Source organism: Folsomia candida, unplaced genomic scaffold (genome assembly GCF_002217175.1).
Source record: "Folsomia candida strain VU population unplaced genomic scaffold, ASM221717v1 Fcan01_Sc001, whole genome shotgun sequence".
NCBI lineage: Eukaryota > Metazoa > Arthropoda > Collembola > Entomobryomorpha > Isotomidae > Folsomia > Folsomia candida.
Window position 1 is genome coordinate 9,303,556 of NW_019091193.1, and position 16,104 is coordinate 9,319,659.

The 16,104-nt window shown below is 36.3% G+C and overlaps 4 protein-coding genes across 5 annotated transcripts; 1 reads left to right on the forward strand and 3 right to left on the reverse strand.

Annotated features, from left to right (window-relative positions):
- Nucleotides 1-3: 3 nt before the first annotated feature.
- LOC118437042 lies at nt 4-2,258 on the reverse strand. The gene is made up of 5 exons (XM_035855827.1): nt 1,944-2,258; nt 1,626-1,752; nt 653-1,564; nt 444-554; nt 4-363 (listed from the first exon to the last, which is right to left on the reverse strand). The coding sequence occupies exons 2-5, from the start codon at nt 1,662-1,664 to the stop codon at nt 4-6; spliced, it is 1,422 nt and encodes a 473-aa protein (XP_035711720.1). The 5' UTR covers nt 1,665-1,752; nt 1,944-2,258.
- A 249-nt stretch (nt 2,259-2,507) lies between these two features.
- LOC110841925 (proton channel OtopLc) lies at nt 2,508-6,050 on the reverse strand. The gene is made up of 13 exons (XM_022087626.2): nt 5,827-6,050; nt 5,475-5,735; nt 5,302-5,416; nt 5,115-5,220; nt 4,699-4,985; nt 4,611-4,626; nt 4,352-4,527; nt 3,985-4,267; nt 3,712-3,905; nt 3,370-3,606; nt 3,040-3,291; nt 2,868-2,969; nt 2,508-2,774 (listed from the first exon to the last, which is right to left on the reverse strand). The coding sequence occupies exons 1-13, from the start codon at nt 5,952-5,954 to the stop codon at nt 2,655-2,657; spliced, it is 2,277 nt and encodes a 758-aa protein (XP_021943318.1). The 5' UTR covers nt 5,955-6,050; the 3' UTR covers nt 2,508-2,654.
- Nucleotides 6,051-6,754: 704 nt separating this feature from the next.
- Nucleotides 6,755-10,858, forward strand: LOC110847525. Of its 2 annotated transcripts, none has more exons than XM_022094510.2 (5): nt 6,755-7,411; nt 7,504-8,652; nt 8,731-8,835; nt 8,934-9,101; nt 9,193-10,858. In XM_022094510.2, the coding sequence occupies exons 1-5, from the start codon at nt 7,045-7,047 to the stop codon at nt 9,222-9,224; spliced, it is 1,821 nt and encodes a 606-aa protein (XP_021950202.1). In that variant the 5' UTR covers nt 6,755-7,044; the 3' UTR covers nt 9,225-10,858. The 2 variants fall into 2 exon arrangements, with proteins under 2 accessions (XP_021950202.1, XP_021950281.1); XM_022094589.2 differs by having other exon boundaries at nt 6,757-7,402.
- Nucleotides 10,859-10,860: 2 nt separating this feature from the next.
- Nucleotides 10,861-16,092, reverse strand: LOC110847676 (tyrosine aminotransferase). Its single transcript, XM_022094698.2, has 18 exons — nt 14,730-16,092; nt 13,818-13,915; nt 13,673-13,747; nt 13,501-13,562; nt 13,329-13,376; nt 13,218-13,266; nt 13,099-13,120; nt 12,815-12,984; nt 12,660-12,742; nt 12,505-12,574; nt 12,380-12,434; nt 12,129-12,202; nt 11,991-12,045; nt 11,876-11,904; nt 11,686-11,784; nt 11,589-11,615; nt 11,372-11,497; nt 10,861-11,265 (listed from the first exon to the last, which is right to left on the reverse strand). The coding sequence occupies exons 1-18, from the start codon at nt 14,893-14,895 to the stop codon at nt 11,209-11,211; spliced, it is 1,365 nt and encodes a 454-aa protein (XP_021950390.1). The 5' UTR covers nt 14,896-16,092; the 3' UTR covers nt 10,861-11,208.
- Nucleotides 16,093-16,104: the final 12 nt, after the last annotated feature.

The following is a 16,104-nucleotide window of genomic DNA, read 5'->3' on the forward strand; positions in this document are numbered from 1 at the left end:
AAACTAGGACAATGGACAAGAACCGTAAGAGTTGTCGATTAGCCAATCCGGTTCTTGTCCAACGAAATATCCTTTGCATCCCTTTCGCTTATATGCAACCTTACTGATTAGCGCATTCATTTGTGCTACTGTTTTTGCATCACCCAGGAAATCTTCTGGACAGACGTGCAGATATAACAGTTCTTCAAAGTTCCACAAAAATCTGGTTAACGCCAAGCTCGAAATCCCAAATGGTCCAGTACCGTATAATCGGTCATGTATGTCAGCACACGAATATAAGTAAAGCACTTCTAGTTTTGGTAGATACTGGTCGATGCACTCTAAATGCTTGGCTTTTACTAGCAATTGCTCAATAATAAGTACCTATATCAATATATACATATATATATATATATATATATATATATAAATAATACAATAAAAGTGCATAAATGATTAATGACCTTCAAATTCTTGCATTTCCGTAACAAGGAAAACTTGGATAAACGCTGACCCCAAAGTCCGTCAAATGTTAATTCCAACCGAACCAAGTAAATAAAATTTCCAAAAATTGCCTACACAAAATTCATTTTAATATGTAGTTTAATTAGCCGCTTGGAATTTCATACTTGTCATCGAATTTTCGCATTTTAATTTTCGCATTTAAACTTACGCAATTTACAATCCTGCTTTCGCTCAAATTCCAATACAGCGTCAAGTTCTTGAGGGTTCGTGGAAGATTGGAGAAAAATTCAAGTGATTTATTATACCACAAAGCTCCAATATTGAGAATTTCTAGATTCGTTTGTGCCAAAGTGAATTTAGTCCAAAAATTTTCACTAGTATCACGGTGGTTGTTACTATAAAACGACAAATGAAGATGCTGTAGATTTGTTACGTAGGGATAATTGTCAACACTAGGCTCATGAGACTTTAAAACACTGCTTTCTCCAACGGACACCTTCTTGAGAGTTGCACGGTACTTTTTTAGAAACCCTAGCAGAGCATTTCTCCAGTTGTATCTCATCTCAACTCTTCCTTGTTCAACATCCCCATCAAGAACTAATTCAGTAATTTCTGGGCACCACAGGTTACTGAGAAAGTCAAGTATGTTTCTAGCCACGGACACTTGATTCTTTGGGGTATCAATAAAGTATTCCACCTCTCCGTGGAATGGAGAATTTAAAATTAATTTCTTCAACTTTGGCAAATATATGGACTGCTGAAGGCTGAGACGTTTAAGCAAAGTTTCTTTTCCAACGATTAGCGTTATCAAATTTTGAAAATGTAGTACTTCTTTTACAAAGAGCTTGCAATGGACCGGACCCAACACAACAAATCTTTTTAAAGCTTGAGGATGTCTAGGACTACATAAAGCCTTCTTCATTGCATGGCTAGGCGCACTTTTTATGATGACACTCTTCTTTACAACGGACTTGACAAAATCTGTGTTTCCCTTTTGCTGATTGTCCAATATTACAGTCATGGGAATCAGAGAGTTTATCAGACTGCACCAACTTTTACATGTAAGTCTTGCTGATTGGAGGTCTGCATCCTTGAGGTTGCGGAAAACTTTTACCATCATCTGTAGAATCATTAGCATCAGGATTGCAATCAAAATTGTGTGATCATCATGAGAAGTTTACCTCGGGTGGTAAGGAATTCATCGTGGTTGGATTGTTCATGACGTCTCTTTCTTGGCTTATTTCAATGTTAATATTTGTGGTGGATGAAGTGTCAAGTTGCCTCAAATATATATTATGTCCCCAAGATCTGAAAACCAAGAAGGGTCATTTACATTAGGTACCAAACGGGTCATTCACTTTTAGCTATATAGTTGCAAAACAAATTTTACACACTTTTTTTTAGCAACTTAAAAGGATTTTACACACTAATACAAGGAATATGTATGTACATCCTTATTTATACCATATATTTTATAAGCAAAGAAGTAAACTACTTACCGAGTTTAAGTAGGTACGTTAAAGAAACTGCTACTCTTCAAACAACCAGCTCACTCTGTTCTTCAGGGCCAAGTTTTTGTTTTGCGAATAGCGTAAGACGTTGTTTTCGTGTCTTACGAAGAAAGCGACGACATCTTGATAAGAGCTTATCGGCTTGAGATTATCTTTTCAAAATTTTGTGCTTATCTATTTTTATTTTGAATAGAGAATATTTTGTTGTGGTTGACAGGCCTCCGTGTTTACAGCGAGTTGAAAGACCAAGGGAAAAAAACTGGAAAATGAATGACCTTTGTCTCGTTGGATGGAAATGTTTGTAATTTTCTGCAAAAAACAAAGCCATGTAATCATGTTTTTGATCGTCCTTTCCCTACTAGCAGTTTTGTCAGAATTATTAATTTTTGAAACTTTGAAAAGCTCAATTACTTTTGGAATTATTATCCTGAACTTATGTCATCCATCTGTGACAAAATTAATCCACAGTAGGAGATCAAACAGGGCAATACTCACTGGCTTTCGAAATTAAGTTCGAGATAGGAAAAATGACCGGCTCACAAGTCTGCCCTGTGGGTTTGATATTCAAATACATGTTTGTGTGCATTTATTCAACAAAGAATTATGTTAACAATATATATATATATTTATGTGTATCTATATTATATAAATAATTTTACTGCAAAGTATACATTCATATTGATTATCCTATAGACGAAATCAGCTTCTCTTCAGTTTGAAGGCCCGTTTCCAGATTTCGCAAAGACACACTGTGCTATGAAACCGATAAAAGATTGCAAGGGGCATTGAAATGTGTGTGATTATGGTCCATCCCCAAACCTGTTAGAATTAAGGGAGAAAATTATTAAGAGACACCTTTCCAATTATGCGACCCATCATCAATTAGGTCGTAAATCGTAAGGAAAATCGTACTCCATAAAATTGCAGTTGAGCCGGGTGACTTTCTCCTCTTGATTTTTCCAAGGCATTCATAAGCCACATGGCCAAGTTGGTGACCAACAAGTAGGTAACCACCTATAAAATTTAAACGTATGCACGGCTGTAAATTGTGACATTTTAAAAGCGACAATTATTAAATTATGACCTCTCGACCCGGCTTTCTCCGTGCCTGCTCCACTGTCGAAGCCGTTCTGTTGCTGGCGTCTAAAATGAACAAGGTTTGAAGTAACAGTTGGACAACTTTACTCAGGGCCAGGAGGAGGACTAGCTTCTCCCCTTTAAAATGACCACTTATGATCGTGAACACATTAAAAATGAGGCTCCCGGTTTGAGCCACGATGAGAAGAATGTTGTCCAGCTCTAAATTTCTTTGTTTTTCGAAACGAAGAACACGAACCTGTTATGGACGAGGTTGGATTTTAATGCATTGCCTTTTTTATGTGAGTAGTGTGACAATAATTTAATTGCTGTGGACCTGATACATTCCGAGAAGAACGGCAATCGACGCAGCAGTATATAGCACAATTTCCGTGATATTTACCTCAAGGTGTGCAATTTCTTTATATTCTTCTCGAGTGTCGAGAACCAAATTGATTATTATGCTCATTATGGTGAGTACCAAGAAAAATATCCCTACAAAAAGTCCTTTATTTGCCCTGGCACAATCGACTGAATAGTGATGTGGAGATCGGTTTGATCCGATTGTTGGAGGCTGTAATTACAAAGGTGTTTGTATCCAGAAAATTAATTCAAAAATGAAAAATTGACTGCCTTGAATGAGACGTAAATTTTTAAATTCATAAGAGTAAGTTCATACGAATGTGGTCTGGACATGTCTGCTGTGATGAATCCGAGCTATTCTTCTTTTAGCAAAACTTTTCCACATCACAAAGCACACTGCAGCACAAATTAGTGAAAACTCGATAGTGCAAGGAAACAAAAATGGTGATGCCGAGTCAACTATTGAACCCATTATATTAGTTCTGCCACACTCTGTTATCGTGTGAGGTCCTGAATTATCATTATTACAACATAATTAATTAATTACTAAACTCCATCACCTTAAAAATAAGTTATTGACTGATCTTGCCTTTCAATCCACGAGCCATTCGATGATGAATATCTTTAACATTGTCGTTGTGGTGAGTAGCTTGAGTTATGTGAGTTTCACTCCCTCCACGCATTACTGATGAGTCGTCTATCAGATTCAAATATGCTTTATGGGCTTTTTCGTACCGGAATGAAATTGTATTGTTATCCGGGTTATAAAAATTTAAAATCTCATGTTTTGTTTCTTGTACAAGAACATTAAGCCAGATGCAAAGATTAGTTCCAATCAGGTGCATTAACCCATATTGTGTAGTTAGAGACACCTTAGAATAATAAAAAAGGTTTCTCGAATGAAATAATAAATTGCTTATGAATCCGCGTAGTCCCACTGAGAGTTATGTACTTACTTTAGACACTGCCATTTTTGAATTTAGAAAGATAAAATACATTTGCATAAATGTAAACACCATTCTAACAGCAGGAGTCAACGCGGCCATGTAATTTCTACATTTTTCATCCGGCTTAAGTTCAAAGTATTGTCCAAACTCAAGGCCTGTGTAAATCATACTACCCACGCCGAAAGCTACAAAGAAACTGAATTAGCTCCATATTTACATATATACCTCATGAATTATAAATTAATTATGTATCTTTGTCAGCACACACCAACTGCTCCAATTCTCTGAAAAAATATTAAAAAGTTTTTTAATTTGCGGTGAAAGGTCTAGTTACGTTCCATATTTAAAAAACCAACCAGATAAAAACTTCCGAAATGAGTCCCTTTTTCACGTACAGTTTCTTTCTCCGCTTTTAGATTTCTTGCACGAATTCGTTCCCTTCGACCAGAAACAGAAGCTGATGAGTTTGCTTGGGAAAGTGGTGGCGATTCGGTTGACGATGATGTCGAATACTCTGATGAATGTTTTCTCAAGTTTGGAATTTTCTGGGATTCTACGCCAACCTGATTTTCTGTAGTTATCTGTGTGGGAGTGGTTTTTGTCCTGGATCTACTCCTACTCCTTCGACTTCTTCGTGCAACCCCTGCGCATCGTAGAAGTGGTGTAGTAAAAATCATTGTAAGAGTCCATTAAGGAAATACGTTTAAAGAAGTTTTATTAAATTAAAGGAATATGCAAGTACCATAATAGCAAAATTCCGTAATTACTTTACCTTGGGCAAAATTCCGTGCATGCATGTGAGCCTTTTCTTTTACAACATTTCCTAAAATTGCCGTCATGAAAAGTATACTCATGAAGTAGAGGTACAAGTAGAAACCCTATATTTGAAGTTATGATTTTATGTATATTGATTAATTATGATTAGGAAAAAATATTCTAATAATAGACATTCATCTTACATCATAAAATGCCACAGGAATGTAGCTTGAAATTACTTCCGACAAAGAGAATCCAGTGCCACAAACAACCAACAGCTTACAATACAGGGCAGATAATACTAGGCCGAGATGATCGCTAAAGCACAAGTTTCTCAAATGAAATAATCAATCACTCTGGTCCTACCAACACTTACTTTCCATGCTGTTGCCAAACTTTGGAGTCCATTTCTTCCAAAGTGTTTATTGGAATGATGCAAACGTCTTTGGTGTGACCTTTGACGACCAGGGTGCCCGTTTCCTCCACCAGCAGCGTTTTTGTCTCCACGAGTTCCAGCTCTTGATGCTCAACAAGGTCTTGCATAGTGGGAGAGGATAAATTCTTGGGAATTGGCCTTGGAATGGTAGTGGGAGCAGTGAAATCATCGGGATTGGTGGTTTTGCTAACTTTTTTGTTTCTACATTTTGGAAATATATATTGTATGCAAATTTATTTTTGCATTGCACGTGCATGCTGCTCGTACGTATGCGTAAAATATGTATACTCACCTTTGAAAATATTGAGTTCCGCCTGACCCTGTTCGAAGTCTTGTCATCAGTTCCATTGAACCTTTACGACCAAATTCGAGGGCTTGTCCTATATTGTGGGTGACATTATAACCACTCCACGCACTCATTATTATGCAACTATTTTAGTGTATTTTCAGTTATTTTATGAACTAATTTCGAGAACTTCGAGTGGTTAAATCCAAGTCAAAAGGTGTACTGCTCCTTTATTTGTATGAATGGCAAACAATTTTCAAATACGCAATATGCCATTGGTTGGTTCACTAATTATAAATAAATCATCCCATTCCAGCCAGTTTTTCTTTAACAAATCCACCTTGTTGCGAACGTAAGTATTCCAATCTTTATGCAACACTAATGGCATTCATCAATATTCATAATATAGCTCGTCAAAATGATAAACCAACTGCACTTTGTTTTTGAGAAGGCCTTTTGTAAAATTTAGCGTTAATAATTACTTGTTCCCAATTTTTGCACATATACTTTACTCATTTCGCATTGCACGTCGTCTATTCTATGGGATTTAGCTAAATGCTTAAGATTAGTTGTCAAAATCAAAGCCCAGGATATCACGGGATTTATTAGCATTATCCATAAACAGTAATTTTGCATTCATCAAATGATAGGCATGAGTAAACATTTTATACATCCACAACAAATAAATTGACAATTTTCGAAATATATTTCCAATAACTTTACTTATTTACTAAACGAAACCAAAAATGAAAAATAAATGCAGTGTCTCATTTTTCCCATTGAATGCATGAGAGACAGGTAAGTGTAGTGGTCCTATTGGGGCACGTTGAGTCCGCCGCAGTTGTTGCTGGCGCAGCTGAGAGCTCCATCTTCATCAACAAATATCTTCACCAACCTACGAACCAAACCAACACCATATACATTACCATTTACATTACTATTACAACTAAAAACTAATAGCCAGACAAACTGAACACACACACAGCCGCTTTTGCAGCTCATTCACACAATCTCGCAGTAAATAGTAGTGGAGAAAGCACTCTCGTCGTCTTCTTTACTTCTTGAACCTTTTCTCAAGAAGGATCTCACGCAGCAGATAATAATTTCTTTGATGGGTTTCTCTCCTCCAGACTTGTTGTTGTTTGTGGCTATTGTTGATAAGTATATTTCGGATCAACGGTAGTTTTTGTAATTAAAAGAGAGAGAGAGAGAAAGGGTTGGACGATGGTGGAAATTACCAAGGAGGGAGTGTTGGACTGGTACAAAGGACTCAATGCCTCCCTGCGAGTGGAACTTGTGTGTGCCCTGCTGGACCACAGTTTACCTTTTGAGCTGAGATTTCTAGGGTCAGTGATTGAACATTTTGGAAGAAAAGATTTCCATATCCTCAGAGATGCTGAAAATAAGGCAAATTCCTTGCACACCTCGCTCAACTCGACGCCAGCAGCAGTGGCAGCCATTCTCCAAATCCTGTCTGAGGGTCCGGCCCCTGCCAACAACTCAGTTAACCCACAAATGATGTCCAACCTGGGGGAAAATCATCATCACCATCATCTTCACCACACTGGAGGTCATTCCACAGGTATGGGAGGTGAGATGGGTTGTGCACACATTATACAGAGCATCGATAAGATGGAAAGGACAGTGATACATAATATATTATGTTATTTACTGATGCTTCAGCTTCTCCAAGTGAGCCTTTGGGTCGGGCCAGTCCTTCGCATGACCTGCGAAGACCAACGACAGGGGACACCAAGCAACCACAAACGAGAAACCATCATGTCGAGACAGGGGTTTCTGGAGTGATTGAAAATGGGCTGCCCAAACCTACGTCGCCAAAGCCTTCGAATCATCCTGGTGGAAGTAGGGATAGTGAAAGGACAAAAAGTCAAGAGCTTGTGAATCACGAAGTGAGTAATAGTGAAGACGAGAATGGTCCTAGGAAAGAATTGTGGCTACATGAGGTAGTCAAGAGGAGAAAATTAATTTTATACTTGTCCTTGTTGACATCTACTAATCATGATAGTGCCAAGTTATACTTTCTTCTCTTGTCGGATGTGCAAGATCTGTCGGAAAATTTGGACTGGTTGGAAGAATTGGACGAACTCGCTCAAGATGAAGTACTCTTACTCTACACGATTGGATGTCACCATCCAGCATTTAATTTTGAGCAGCGCACCTTACTAGCCAGCGTTATACTTCGTTTCAAGGATTGTATGGATAGGTACACAAAGGACTGTGACCCCCTGTACCACCAGCACCACCACCCAAGTCAATACAACCACATCAATCATCAGCATTATTTTCCACAGCAGTTTATTGGACTAATGCAACCTCCCTCTGTACATGTTCCAAGTGGCTCAGTGACACATTCCGTCGTTATTAATTCTTCAACTCCTGGTTATGGTCCTGCTGGTCCTTATGCTCAGCCCATGACCCATGGGGGGCTTCAAACTAGTGCGGGTTCCTTCCCCGGTTTTCAACAAACTACGTATGGGTCAGTAGTTTCGGGGGTTTACCGACCCAATAATAATATTAATCAGCAACAGCAGCAGCAGCAACAACAACCGGCAATGATTAATCGACCCGCTGTGTTCATGACAAACCACGGATCAGTGATGAATAATCAACCAAACAATCTTATGAACTATTCCTTACCTTTCTCTATACTGTCAATACCTCCGCAGCAACTTGCAGCAACTCCAAACTACAATAACAAACCGTTTCTCAATAGTCCAAGTAATCTCTTGTCAAAAGACCAACCCAAAACCTTATCAGTGTCTCAGCAGAATACAAATTTTGCAGTTGGTTCTAGTTCTGGGGGAGACAACAGTGAGTAGTTAATAATTATTTTAACTTGTGAATCCAGTTTGTAACACATTTCTATATATATATCTGTATTGTGTTTAGGTCTGATGTCCCAACAACAACCAGGACTATCGCCCCAAACTACGACGACGACAATTTCCAATCCTCCTCGTGGCAGAAGTTATGAAACAAATCTTCCGTTACAAGGTAACAATCAATTTGATAGATTTTGAAAGTATAGAAAACAAGCGATGTTGAATATTGTTCTTAAATAAATAAATAAATTGTTTATCTACATTTTTAAGGTAACGATTTCCCAGTCCAAACCTCTGTAGATAATGCAGTATTGCCAGGATTGGACGACCCAATAGATGTTAGTTGTCGACCAAGAAGAATATCGTGTTACAACTGTGGTTCTAATCAGCACGTAGGACCTGAATGCAAAGAAATGTCCATGGAGGAAATGACAAAAAGTAAATAATTTTTACTAATGATTGATGTAAAAGATATTACTGACTGACGTGTAAAATAAGTATGTACTAATTGTGGTTGTTTTCTTTATAGTGCAATATCGTTTAAATTATGGAGGTGATTGAGCAACAAATCAAAGGGAATCAGTAGCATGCCTGCCTGCCTGTTTAAACAAGCAATACGCACACCGTGTAATATAAACTATGAAGTGAGTTAGTTTGTATTTCATTCAACTGTGACCTTTATGTTTTGACAAATTTGGTACTTTATTGTTGTTGTTGTCCATCTTCTGATTGAGATATCTTTAATTGCCCTCTACGTATATTACCATAATAATTATAGTGTTTTTGTTGAATTTTAAATAATTTTTGTCAGCGTGCACCAACGACTTTAGTGTTTTAGTTCGCAAGATAAATACGCATGATGATGGTGCATTATTTAGAATTAAGAGTTTTGTATTCAATTTTGTTGCCAATTGAACTAGTCTCCCAACACACACACACTGAAGTTATTGAATCATGTCTAGAGTGATTTTGAAATTGGAATTGTATGCCTTATATAGAACGTTCCAAAAGTATATAGAGTATAGAATTGTCAGTTGTGTCTTACCTTTTCTGTATTGAGGGTAGTAAGTATACATATATGGTAGCATGCTCCCGGCAGTAAACAGTGTTTGGTTTTATTTGCTCATATACTTATTATAACTATTATTAAATTAAATATAATGCCAATTGTAAATGTTTGGTATTTTAAATTCCACAATTTTAATGTTCGTTCACAAACTTGTTTAACAGTTGGAATAATTTTCATGTTCTGCTGATTATCTTATATTATGGCTTAATTACACACAGCTACAGACTAACGCCAAAGATTTAAGTCAAGTTTTAAAGGCCCTTCTTATTATACTTTCAGTGGTTTTATATAAAACGTTGTGTATCCTCATAATTGCAAAATATGCAAGTCGGAAGGTATGTGTTACTGACGAGATGCAAAGCTCTATATGTATATATATATCACAATATTTCCTCAAAGAAGCTTTGGGATAATTCCAACTCTATCAATGCAGTTAACATATTTACTACATATGTACGTAAGACTTTGTGTAGTGTCAATGTGATATCAGTATGAGTCATTTACGTTAATTGTATTTGATTTATTGAACTTGCTCAGTCAGACACTCAGATCTATGCACTATGTTACGTTACACAATGTTATTAAGCAATACCTTTTCCATGCATTTTACGTTTTTACAGTTAGTCTTTTAATGCAGTTGACATGAAGAATACAGGTGTGATGAGTGGTCATCCAGAAGAAGATCTGTGTATACAGAGTTGAAATACTACCTTATTGCGTTCAATACATAAAACTGTCTGTCTCTTGGAATTGGAAACAAAATGCAAAACAAGACAAAAGTATTTATAGTCATCGTCATCATCTGTGAAAAGTGACGGCTAAAAAATTATACGAATGAGAACTGATATAATACTACTATTAAATATTTTAGGGTAGTAATAAGAACGCTGCTGCTGTTGTTAATTAATTTAAACCTATCGAATAATCATCTATCTTGCGAATCATAACATTATATGTACATGTACGCCCACTGATCTTACTATGCAAAACTGAACTAAATAATTTTTTGTAATAAACTCTATATCAATAATAATATTCAATATTGTACCATGATTGCTAAATCGATAACGCAATTTAAAATGTTACAAATCGAAATAAAATATGCAGAGTTATTATAACACCAAAATCTGTAACTTGTGATTTATTCTTGATTTATTATCCTCCAAACGCAATCAAATATATTTCTTATCTACAACTAAAATAATACATACGTGTAATTATTATTTAATCTGATCCAGTGATTCTCAGTTTGTAACACAGCAATTTGGGTTTTACAGTTTTACAGTATTATTCCTTCATTGAGAATAAACAAGCTCTTAAAGGACAAACTACTGTTTGGTGGAGGAATGTCAATTTCTGGTTTTCGTAGATTTTCTTGATAAATAGATAAATGAAAATAAATGCTTGTCAGATTCATTCACATTATAATTTCGACGACAAATGTTTCTATTAATTGATGATAAGCTCGGAAATTCGTTACGTCTTGGCCATGCCTCCGCAAAAACTATGAGGGATGGTGTGATCAATGTGAACCTACAATGAGTGTTCAATGACATTTTATGTTTTTTTCTTAATTTTGTGACCATTTCAATTTCATGCAATGATCATCCTGTCGCAGTTTGACTGTTGTTGTGTATACCTGTTCTCCATTCACTTCTACGATGTGTTGACCCGCATTTTTTTCTTCGATGTGGTGATCACAGCAGAATTCCATGATCCGATCCATAGCTATTAAAAGCTGTTCTTTCGGGATGGTCAGGACAATCTATGCAATTATATAGGAATGTACGACGTTATTAAATATTTGTAAATTACAATTCGACATTGTCCAAAATATACTAAGGAGTGAATCTTACCCGGAAATAATCAGGATAGTCGAAGCACTAAATGATGAGCAACAATTTTTTTAGCGTGTTGGACATAAGATAGCTTAAACTACAAGAAAGTTGTTACCTTTCCAGGAAGGCAAAATACGGATTGCTCTGAAACAAGACGCTCCACGAATTGAAATTCAGTTACGAATTCAGGGTATCGTCTCATCTCAATGCCAATCTGTGCATATATTTCGAAATTGTAATAGTAATTTTACAATAAATTATAAAAACCTCAAACCATTATTGAGTTATTTAATCCAAAATTTTACCATCATGTACATAGCCCCCTGCGGCTTCACTAAATAATAAACAAGTAGTTGGTGTAATTATTTCTGCACATAATTTTCGTTTAGATATGTAGAGAAATGGCAAGCAAATATGTACCTGGATGAAGCCCTGGGCATAGCTGTAGCTTTTCGAACGCAATTTCCGCGTTCTCCTATATTTCAAATATCGAAACAGACTTTAGAATGGCAGGATTTAATTAATTAACACGATGTAGATTAAGCTGGTCAATCTAACCTGAACTGTTGCAATTGTCTCATCAAAAAATGACTTTGGGGTGTTCCTCAAAATATCGGGCAAGGCACCTTGCACTAAAATATCCCAATCAGATTATTGACAAAATGAGGAAATGTATTATTGCGAATGACTTGTATTTCAAGGACCATTTGAACCAAGAAAAGTAACTAATCTCAACAAGTGTGTAGGTGCTTGTAAATTATACACAACCAGTAATAAAACATATCAAACAAAACATAGTTGCAAATTACCTAAAGTGTTACTCCCAATAATTCTCTGACTTAAAGATTGCAATGCACCTCGAACCTGAAAAATTTGGAATTGAAAATAATGTTGCTCATAAATATAGATACATTCAAGTGTGCACAAGTCTTACTTCCACGTTTAATACATTGTTCCTATCATGAATCAAAATCCACCCCATCCTCCAACCAGGAACTAGAAATCTGGGGTCATTCATTGAAAAATACAAATTACAAGATTGACTTAAAAAATTCATTAAAAAAATTGGTGAAAGCACATACAACATACCTTTTCGTTAATCCACTGCACGATAAAATTGGCACGTTTTGACTCAAACTTGCAAGAGGATGAAATTCTTCCCCTTTGAAAACCTATTGAATTTTATAAAAAGAAAAGTAAGATGATTGACTCATTTGAAAGCAGGAGAAATTGAAAAACCTTACAAAGAAATCATATATCTCATCAGCAATGATTGGCAAGCAATGACGCTCTGCAATTTGGAGAATGTCCAGCAAATGTTGCTTATTGTACACAGATCCGCATGGGTTGCTGGGATTGTTCACAATTATTGCGACTGTATTTTTGTCGATAAGTGATTCCAGGTGGACAAGATCTAGATTGTATACAATAATCATGAGTTAATATGCGTAGATATCATGAATATGCTTTGACATCAGATTTTGAGTTATTAAAGGTCAGCGTAACACATAGATATGTAGTTACCTACCTACTTCCCAACCAGCCTCAGGCTAAAAAAAAAGATTACACGTTAATTAATTTATGTATGAACTTTATTTTGTTTAGTAATTTGCATTATGTATGAAATTATTTCTACTTGTAACATACCTTTAAGTTGTAGAATTTCGAATTTATTCCATATCCAGCACCAAGGGTCCTAAATGATTTTTTTCTATAAATTTGTCTCATTTAGTAAATCCAATTATGATGCCTCCTAACCTGTAAATGGAGAATCCAGGTCGCGGCATCAAAACATTTTGTCCACGACTGCAACCATTAATAAGAAATGTGTATTAATGCCACCGGAAGGAAACATGTCACTAATTCGTTGATTTGGTTATTCATTTCTACGCACAAATACACAAGTACCTGGCGAGTTTGGTTGGTTTACCTGGCCAGAGCAGAAATGCATAAATCCAAGGCATGTGAGCATCCACTACACAATATCACGTCCTATAAACCAATTAAAGCAATAGATAAAACAACTTTCATGCGTCATTTAATGGGCAAATTCCTGAGACAACAAACTAAACAACAACTTTAGTACAAACAAGTCAACGTACATTTGGGCTGACTATGGTGTCAGCAGTCGTGTAATATTCGGCAACGGCGGATCTGGCCTCTAAGTATCCTACGGTCTGCAATTAACAGTGACCATTTTATGCATAGACTTGTCATTTATCACTAAAACTTATGAATCAAACATACCGGAGCATAGCCATTGAACTTCATCTTGTGCAAGGCATTCTGGACGGCTTCAATTATTGCATCATGGGGCTTTAAATTCCCAAAAATCGTAGGATCACCTAAAATTACAAAATAGAATGACCTTTTATAATTTACAGATATATTTATGGTTGCAACATTTGCAGTTTTTTAGGAGGGGTTTGTCAAATTGAAAACGATAAACATTAAAGTTTCATTTAATCATTTGCAAATAAGTTGTTCCATGATGACTTTTTTGCAAACGGATCATGTTCACTGTTACTGTCGTCACAGTGTAACTTTCGATAATTGATCAAAATCAGAATATTAAACCGGTTTGTAAAATGGAGAACCATTACCTAACTCATATAAATCCCATCGTGTTCGTAGTCAAGTTTTTAGTTTTATTAAGACCAAACCTAGCTCAAGCTGAGTATGCAAATTTTTAACCACCTATGCACAAAACTAACCTTTTGGGAATTGTTGCAATAAAACGTAGAAAAAGGAGGCTTTTGGAACGCGTCATTATGTTCGTCATGAAAAAATGCAGTCTTGGACTATGCACGTATGCAGGGTACATGCATGGACAAAATGTCCCAGAATACACGCTGAATTTTTATGGTGAAATTGAAATTATGAAATTAATTAAATTCGTTCAATTAAACTACCAAGATGATTTTATCCTGGTGCATAGCATAAAAAATATTGTCAATTGTCAAAAATAAAATCAAGTAATAATCCCCGAAAACCGCAGAAATGACTGATCATAAAAAATATTGTTTGCCTACTCATGTAAGCCAGATTTGTTTATCGCCTGATCAATTTGTCCCGTCAATACTACGCTTAATAATATGAGACGCTTAGCAAATCTGTTCCTGAGTGGAGGCGTTTTGAGAATAATTAGGTTTCTCTTACCAATGGATAAAGCAATCATGTGTTTATCCGGATGGGGCTCTAGTTTCATGCTGTCCACGATGGAACGAATCGGGTTGAACGTACATTTCGCAAATTCTGAAGCACGAACGGTCCATTGTCGCTTCTCCTTGACTTGAGTTGCCCCAACGCTGTGGTGATCAGGCATCTTGGAAGTCCGACACTTTTCTAAGAATATGTTTCCCAAGAAGCAAGTATTTTCTCGGTAGACTTTAAACACTTAACGGTACCTACCTATACACTTAATTATGTTACAAGATTATAACCACTGTACATGCACAAACAGTACACACTGTAACTGAGACGAGAAAAATAGTTGTAGGCAGTGATGTCAAACTGGGGTACAAGTGGAATTATTACAATGAATTTCATGAGCTCAGAACCTTTTTAGGTGGATAAAAACACTGGCAAAAATATTTCTATAATATATTATAGACTCTTAAATACATAGGCACACTCACCCGACTGGTACGGATTTAATAATTAGTATAACAAGTGGATAACTTTTTTGTACAACAATATGCGAATAACAGACAGCACGTTATCAAATCTATTAAATCGAGGAATAAAATGTATGTATACTTGCTTCGTACTTTATTTTAGGTTATGAGAGGATATATGTTGTCCAGTGAGTATTAATTGAGTATCTGTGAATTAGGATTCAGAGGAAACTTATGCTAATGGGAATATAATTTGGAACTACTTATAGCTATGATTTGATATATCTCCCAGTGTCAATAATTTGCTTTGTTAGGCTTATTTTAAGTTGATGAGATTTTGCATACGCTGAAATATTTCCCTCATGCATAAGTTGATACAATGTATATCCAAGCGCAAGAATCTGTCTCTCGATCAGCCTTTCTTAATGGGCAAGTGAAACAAACGGTATTTTTATATGTTCAGTTCAAGTCCAGTCAGCACACCACACTTTTCTTGAGTTCGTGGGGTTTAAACAATGAGTTCAGAAAATTGTAAGACACGGCAAATAAGTGCATTTGTATGTTTTCGATTCCATTGCCCAGTAGATGCGGAGCCTGAACAAATGACTCTGGGTCTGGCTGGATTGGAGAGAATGATGGAAGATTTTGTCACGTTTTGGTTGTCTCCGTTCGTCGTCCGTGTAAATAATTTTGAGCAACAGTATTCTGTTCTTCTTCTTAGGAATGCATTCCACGAAGAAAGATGGACAGTCGAGAATGTTGTTTGGCTCTGGTGTGTTTAAATTGGACTTGGCTTTCAGTGAAAATTCTCACGTTGACAACAGGTTGATCTTCAGTAAAAGCAGTGTCTCACTCGCTCCGTGCTTCAACTTGGTATGTCTCATTAACATCAAATTGAAGGGGTTTAGTTGGTTTCA